Here is a 7,967-nt window from a genome sequence, read left to right as displayed (position 1 = left end):
TTTTACACGGAACCAGGACAAATATCTTCCTGCAAAATCTTCCCCCTGCCTTTTTGTCTCAACTCTATACTTATTCAGTAATGAAAATGTGCTTCCCTGTAAAATTTACATTCCATCTTTCTGGTTTCTGGTCTCTAACAAGCAGAGAGAAAGCAAAAAGGAAAGCAGAGTTGTTATGTATTCTTGTTTGATTTGTAGGCTACTTCTGCAGACTTTATTTAGCTGCTCTCATTTCAGTTTTCTGCTAGTTTTATTTGTGTTCACCTTGTACCTTTCTTGTGCTGTGGAAATTTTTGTTTTCCCTTAAACACAGGCTTTCCAGCTTCACACTTCCTCACTGTAGCAAAGTGCAGGGTCCTTAGAGCAGGTCATGCACTGTTCTGTACTGATCGTCGGTGCTTTTTGTGTTCATGCAATTGCTACATCTGCAAAATAGTTGTTTGATATATAAATATGTAGACCTTCCCTCTGCTCCTGCTTTCCTTGTTTAGCACAAATCCGTATGACCTGTGTGCTTATACAATTATGTTAAATTTTCTGTCTTTACATGGATGTTTGGCAGTAAGAAGTGTCTTCTGATTCAGAAATTCCTTCACTGGTCATTTAACTTTATTTTTTATGAGTTCTATGTACCACAGAACTTCATTTCTTAATATGAAGGAGTTTCTTTTAAACACTATTCTTCTGGTGTTAGATTTGACAATCTTTTTTTGCCCGTGCCCTTATCCCTTTCCCTATTTTGTATTCATTCCAGGGAAAGTGTCACAGGATAACAGATATTCCATAAGTTCTCTATTATCTGCTGTGCTTCAAAGGTTCTTTGTCCTTGTTCCTCCTCCTGTGTATGGAATACATTGTCTGTATGTAACACTATAGCACCAACTATTCTTCAGCTTGTCTTCTACTTTAATAGTACCCTTGGCTACCATAGAGAGTTAATTTGTTATTTCAATCTTGCAGTGAAATTCCCTATAACTTCTAGAGTGAAAGATTTACATGTTGTAGCCACCTGGCCTCATTGAAGAGTGTGCATGTGCTGATATTTTCCTGTGCTATGTTCAATGCCAGCTCCTTCGCAAGTCTGCAGTCAAGTTGTGTTCTGAGATCTGTCGGGAATCTGAGGGGCTGGATGATGGTAATGCTAGAGACTAGGGAAGGGCTAGGACTGCCTCTAAAGCATGAAAGACCATGGTAAGAATGGGTTGAAGATGCTGGGAGTAGTTGTAGAGTGCTACTGAGTGATCTGAGACTGTGAGAGAGAACAGGAGGGCAACGGGTGGTAGCATGTAACGAGATTTTGTTACATCTGTCCCTATGTACATCCACAAAGATGCAAAAGGGCCTGCCCCAACCACTCTTAGAGTACTCAACTCCTGGAAGTTCAGCCTTCTGCTTACCACTTGTGTAGGTGAGGTGCTACCATATGCTCCCAGAGTCACCTTGACTTTGGATTCTGCTTCTCACTTGATGTAATTCACTGGTTTATGAGTGTTCACAAAGTGGATATTTCATGTAGGTTAAGGATTGGTTTATACTTAGGTCCTAACAATGTGGTGTAGTCTAGGCAGTAATGAACATGTGTTTGCATGCTGGCTGCTTTTTGGTGAAAGGTGAGCATTACTATATTCTTTGTCTGTTTCTACTTTAGCAAAGGAAGTGGCTTGGACAGTGATTGTCTAATGCTACTTGGAATAGAGCAAACATTAGTTGGAAAGCAATAATGACAAATTGTCATAACTTTCTACATGTTACATGATGGTTGAATGAAATTTTATTACTGCATTTTAATTGTGCATTTTAACTGGAATACGTTTTTCTCTTTTAAGCTTTTTTCTGTATGCTCACTTGTATGAAAATTTGCTTGAATTCTGTGTATTTTGCTCTGAAAACAAATAACTCATGTTTTTCTTCTAGCAAACTGAAGAAGCTGAGTGAAGATAGCCTAACCAAGCAACCTGAAGAAGTTTTTGATGTTCTGGAGAAACTTGGTGAAGGGTACGTGCAGCTATTTACGAGGGGATGGGATTAGAGGGTAACAGTATATAGCACATGTGATGGATTATTAAGTTGCAGAGTGACTAATATCCTAAGGAATGTTCTCTAGACAAGTTTTGATGATAAAGCGAATGCATGTATCTGTAGACTTCCATGTTTCCGCAGACATATGGTGGAGTTCAAGATCCTCAGGGTACTGAGGAGGGCACATGGCAAGCTTGCTACCCTGGACTTCAGGAGAGCAGACTTTGGCATATTCAGGGATCTGCTTGGTAGATTACCACAGGATAAAGCTCTGGAGGGAAGAGGGGCCCAAGAAAGCTGGTTAATATTAAAGGATCACCTTCCCCAAGCTTGGGAACAATGTACCCCAACGAAGAGGAAGTCGGGCAAAAACACTAGGCAGGTGTATGAGCAAGGAGCTGCTGGACAAACTCGAACACAAAAAGGAAGCCTACAGAGAGTGGACGCAAGGACAAGTGGCCTGGGAGCAATGCAGAGGGATTGTCTGGGAGTCTGAGCAGTGAGGGATCAGATTAGGAAAGCCAAAGCCCTGTTAGAATTAAATATGGCGAGGGACTAGGGCAACAAGAAAAGCCTTTATAGGTATGTCAGTGAGGAAAGGAAGACTAGGGAAAATGTGAGCACTCTCCAGAAGGAAACAGGAGACCTGGTTACCTGAGATATGGAAGAGGCTGAGCTACTCAAAAGATTTTTTTTTTTTAGCCCCAGTCTTCACCAGCAGGTGCTCCAGCCACACTGCCCAAGTCACAGAAGGCAAAGGCAGAGACTGGGAGAATGAAGAGCCACCCACTGTAGGAGGTCAGGTTGATATAATCTAAAAAACCTGAGTTTGTGGGACCTGATGAGATGCATCCGTGAGTCCTGAGAGAACGGGTGCATGAAGTGTCTAAGCCACTATCCACCCTATCTGAGAAGTCGTGGTAGTCTGGTGAAGTTCCCACTGACTGGAGAAGAGGAAACGTAACTCCCATTTTTAAAAGGGGGGAAAAATGGAGTATCTGGGGAACTAAAAGCCAATCGGTCTGTCCTCTGTGCCCAGCAAGGTCATGGAGGAGATCCTTGTGGAAACTGTTAGGGTACATGGAAAATAAGGAGGTGAATTGTGACGGCCAACATGGCTTCACTAAGAGCAAATCATGCCTCACAAATCTGGTGGCGTTCTACAATGGCCTTCAAAGTTGGTGGGTAAGGGAAGAGCAACTGATATTATCTACCTGGACTTGAGCAAAGCATTCGACACTGTCCCACACAACTGTCCTCTAAATTGGAGAGATGTAGTTTTGATATATGGACCACTGAATGAATAAGGAATTGGCTGGATGGTCACACTCAAAAGAGTTTCTGTCAATGGTTCCATGTCCAACTGCAGACCGGTGACAAATGGCATTCTTCAGGGGCAGGGGCTGGCATTTTTTAACACCTTTGTCGGCAACATTGGACAGTGTGGGTGAGTGCACCATTGGCACATTTGCTGGTGACGCTGACCTGTGTGGTGCAGTTGACATGCTGGAGGGAAGGGAGGCCATCCAGAGGGACCTTGACAGGCTTGAGAGGTGGGCCCATGCCAACCTTGTGAAGTTCAACAAGGCCAAGTGCAAGGGCCTGCACCTGGGTTGGGGCAGTCCCAAGCACAAACACAGGCTGGGTGCAGCATGGGTTGAGAGCAGCCCTGAGGAGAAGGCCTTGGGAGTGTTGGTGCGTGAAAAACTGCATCTGAGTCAGCAATGTGCACTTGCAGCCCACAAAGCCAGTGCTTCAAGAGAATTGTGATCAGCAGGTCAAGGGAGGTGATTGTCTCCCTCTATCTCATGAGACCCCACCTGGAGTACTGTGTTTAGCTCTGGGGTCCCCAGGATAAGAAAGACATGGGCCTATGGAGTGGGTCCAGAGGAGGGCCATGTTGGTCAGCAGACTGGAACATTTTTCTTTTGAGGACAGGGTGAGAGAGTTAAGGTTGTTCAGCCTGGGGATGAAAAGGCTCTGGGGAGACCTTGTAACAGCCTCCCAGTACTTAAAAGGGGCCTAGGGGAAACTTTGGGAGGGTAGTGATAGGGGGAGGGGTAAGAGTTTTAAAGTGAAGGAGGGTAGGTTTAGATTAGATATAAGGGAGAAACTCTTTACTGTGAGAGTGAAATGCTGGAACAGGTTGCCCAGAGAAGCAGTGGATGCCTCTTCCCTGGAAGTGTTCAAGGCCAGGCTGGATGGGGGTTTGAGCAACCTGGTCTAGTGAGAGGTGTCCATGCCCAGGGCTGGGGGGTTAGAACTAGATGCTCTTTAAGGTCCTTTCCAACCCATACCTATCTATGATGTGATATGGTATTTATGCATTTTTGGTGTCCCTTGTGGATCAAGGCACTAAAGGTGCTTGTGCTGTACTGGAGTTAGATTCACTACATGTTTGGGCATGTCTTTCCTGAGGTGCTGACAGAACTGAAATTTTGTGCAGCCTGAAACTCTCAAACTTATGCGTGAATGTATTAATTCTGTGACGTTTTTAGTTTCTGTATAATGGAAATGAGAAGCAGCTTATCTTTTTTTAAAAAAAACCCAAACTTCTTATTTTTAGGTCTTATGGTAGTGTGTTTAAAGCAATACACAAAGAATCTGGACAAGTTGTGGCAATTAAACAGGTCCCTGTGGAGTCAGATCTTCAAGAAATAATTAAAGAAATCTCTATAATGCAACAATGTGACAGGTAGGTATGACAGTTCAACTCCCTTTCTAAGAGTCTGTATGAAAATGTATTTGTAGTTGTGAATAGAATTGAAATATATGCAGCTGCAAACTTGTTTTACATGGAAAGTTAAAGCATTCCATGTTGGGCAAATTTCCTAATGGAACCACATTGCAGACCTCCTCCTACCCTTAACTGGGATTAGAGGAAGTAGAAATAGTACACATAACAGAAACTGTTGCAGGAGTAAGCACTTGCTTCTGCTTAGAATTCTCCACGCTTGCTTCGCTTTACTAGTACTGGCAAGCCCCAAGGTTAATATTGGCTGTAAATGTCTTGGGGCTCGTGAATTCCTAGTTACCTAGGAAGATCGATAAAGTTATTTCTAGCACAAGGTTGATGACTCGTAGTTAACTTCCAAAATAGCGTTCTGCTGGCTACCTTTTACACACAGGAACATACTTTTTAAAAAGTGAACAGTCTTATGGTTTTCACAGAGGACTGTTACCTTAGACTTGGTCATCTATGATTCTTAGTACTGTAAGAATGGAAGCCTTAACATCAAGTGTCTGCAAGGACGTTGAAATGACTCTGCATTTCCTCTCTGCTGTGGAGTTACCAACTTTTAATTTGTATTCTTGGGGGGTAAGCTTTTCTGGTTTTGGTGGTAACTTCAGAGTCGGATTTGCTAGGGTGGGTCTTTTATTTCTTGTCCAGTCAGTGGTACAAGAGTCTATTGTTTGTGAGTTGAAGTGCCAAAAGGAGAGCTTTACACTCTAGCTAAGCAAAACTTTAAAATATTGATTGCTTTAGTCATTAACAGGGTGAATTGAATTATAGCAAGTGGTCTGTTATTTCTCAATTGTATTCGTGTTGTTTTTATGATGTGTCAGTGCTGAAGTTGTCTTCAGCAAAGGAACTTCAGTGAAGGAAAATTCGCTCTTGTTTGGCTATGACCAGTACTCATCCAAGACTTAAAACTGATCTTTCAAATGCAGACTGAATTCAGATTTGTTGCTGGATGTTTTGCTCAGATGTTACATGGAGCTTGACCATACTGCTCCACAGTGTCTTGTCTGTGGGGTCATGAAGGAGAAGAGAAGGTTCAAATATCCTTAAATATAGGGGTTCAGAGACCTCGGACTACATTGTATCTAGCACATAAGAGTGCAGCTGTTCATCAGACTTCTTTAGAACCTCTACCTGCAAGCCATGATTTGAGTATTTGTGACCTATGAACACCCTGGAAGAGCAACGAACAAACTGATGAGCAGCGAAGCAGTAGGTTCTGTTTATGACAGTATTATTTCTTCACGAGACTTCAATATAAAAAGGCATTTGCAAATCCAGAAGTCTTGTTCAAACCAACCCTAGATTCTGTTTTAACATGGAAGTCTTGAAATAAGGTCATGCTTGCAAAGCCAGGAGAACATGGGTGTGTCCATGCTTTTTGGCTCAGTATGGAAGAAAACAAGGCAATTTTTAACAAGGGAATCGTTCGGTAATTTTGTGAGAAGAATTAAAAATTAAGAGATGCCTTAAAAGAGAGAAAACCAAAGCTGTATATCAGAAGACTCATGTTTGAGAGAACTACATCTGTATTTGAAGATCACTGAAATTTAGTAATACATATAGTAATGCCTTTGTAATTTTATTAAGCGTTCAGACTTCAGTTTAACAAGGTGTTTGTTAGCTAATGACAATTGTGCAGTGTACTTGATGACACTTGCTCTTCGGCTGTGTGTCAGACTAATTTTTAACAGCACTTGTGATGATGATTGTTTTTCACTACTAAGAATTCATCTTTTTATCAAACTTTTTTTTTTCCCCCATCTAGTCCCTATGTTGTCAAGTATTATGGCAGTTACTTTAAGAACACAGATCTGTGGATTGTTATGGAGTATTGTGGAGCTGGCTCTGTTTCAGACATAATAAGACTTCGTAATAAAACGGTGAGTGTTTTGTTGTTTTTTCCCCCCCCAAAAAATGTAAAGCACTTAATAAAATTAAACTCTGAATTAAGACTAGAAGACAGAATAGAAGTCAGAGTTATATGACAAGATCTTGGCTAATGCCAAGGTTGTATATGTGCCTTAGTTACTCAGGAAACAAGCTTGTTCAGTTGTTTATACTTTTGCTTTGTCCGCTCCTCTGCGGAGCGATCATCAGAAGCAAATGCTTTTTGAAATATGAAGATGCTGTAAGTTTCTTGAAAATTCTTTGTCTAAGGCTAAACTGTGTGCAGCTTCTTCCCCTTACACCTTGCAGTCTGTCAGCAGGCCGCTTAGTACATATGTGGTTTGGAAACAGGCTTAGCAAGTGTCTTGCTCCCATTCAGTAATTAGGAAGCATGAGAAGTAATTTGCATTACTCAAGGAATGAGAAGGTGAAGGGATGCCAGTTAAGGAATGCCAGAGAGAACCAAAACAAGAGTATATGGAAGAGTCTTAATGGGCTTTCAACAGCAGTAATATAGAGGATGGTTCAAACCTGTCAGAATTGGGCTTTGTGAGTTCTAATTAAGAAAAGGCTTCTATGAAAAACACTTTGCTGTAGATATCAAATAATCTTTGGTTCCTTTTGAGTCCGTTGTATTCAGCAGTGGGCTGTAACATAAGGTATTCACTTTACCAACAAGTAATGTGAGATGACTCTTTACTTGGCTAGTGCTTTACATTTTGTAAATGCACCCTGTAATGGTCCTTGCACCATACCTAAGAGCAGAGAGGGGAAGAGGAGAGAAAAACAATGTTTTTGGCCTAGAAAATAAGATGTAACAGGAAACACAACTAGTTTTATTGGGAAATGTGGGTGATGTCCAGACTAGAGTTTCCCCTTTGGAAAAGGTGGCTTGTATCAAGGCTGCTGTAATGTTGAACTGATGACTGTAGAAAAGCCAAAATGATGGGAGATTGCTGGAATCCTGTAACCTTTAAAACTGGTCTCCTTACAGTTTTATATTATCCCAGGGTCAGTAGCTCCAAAAAGAAATGGTGCAAGCTAGTCCAGAGTTTAAAAAAGTCCCATTTGAAACAGGATGTAGACAAATAAGGAGCAAATTGGTGTGTACATCAATAGAAAATGCTAGCATTTTTAATATCAAAACAAGTTGTGTATGTGTATATGTATGCATTTATATTAAATAAATCCATCAATCTAGTTTCTCTTTAGATCTGTTTTAGGATATTGACATAGTAGACATTTGAGGGAATGATCCAACTAACTTCTGCTCTGTTGTTTATGGTTAAAGTTGACATGATTAAATACCCTAAGT

General features: G+C 41.3%; 1 protein-coding gene across 1 annotated transcript; it reads left to right on the top strand.

Annotated features, from left to right (window-relative positions):
• Positions 1-1,914: 1,914 nt before the first annotated feature.
• On the top strand, positions 1,915-6,645 carry LOC103776813 (serine/threonine-protein kinase 3-like; the record flags this gene model as incomplete). The annotated part of the gene is made up of 3 exons (XM_008944340.1): positions 1,915-1,995; positions 4,586-4,714; positions 6,531-6,645. Coding segments are annotated over 3 exons (325 nt in total), but the record flags the coding sequence as incomplete, so codon positions are not given.
• Between the last annotated feature and the right edge of the window lie 1,322 nt (positions 6,646-7,967).

This window comes from Merops nubicus, unplaced genomic scaffold (genome assembly GCF_000691845.1).
Source record: "Merops nubicus isolate BGI_N331 unplaced genomic scaffold, ASM69184v1 Scaffold15037, whole genome shotgun sequence".
NCBI classification, from domain to species: domain Eukaryota; kingdom Metazoa; phylum Chordata; class Aves; order Coraciiformes; family Meropidae; genus Merops; species Merops nubicus.
The sequence above is the reverse complement of the archived record's forward strand: the minus strand, read 5'-3'. Positions and strand labels throughout refer to the sequence as shown.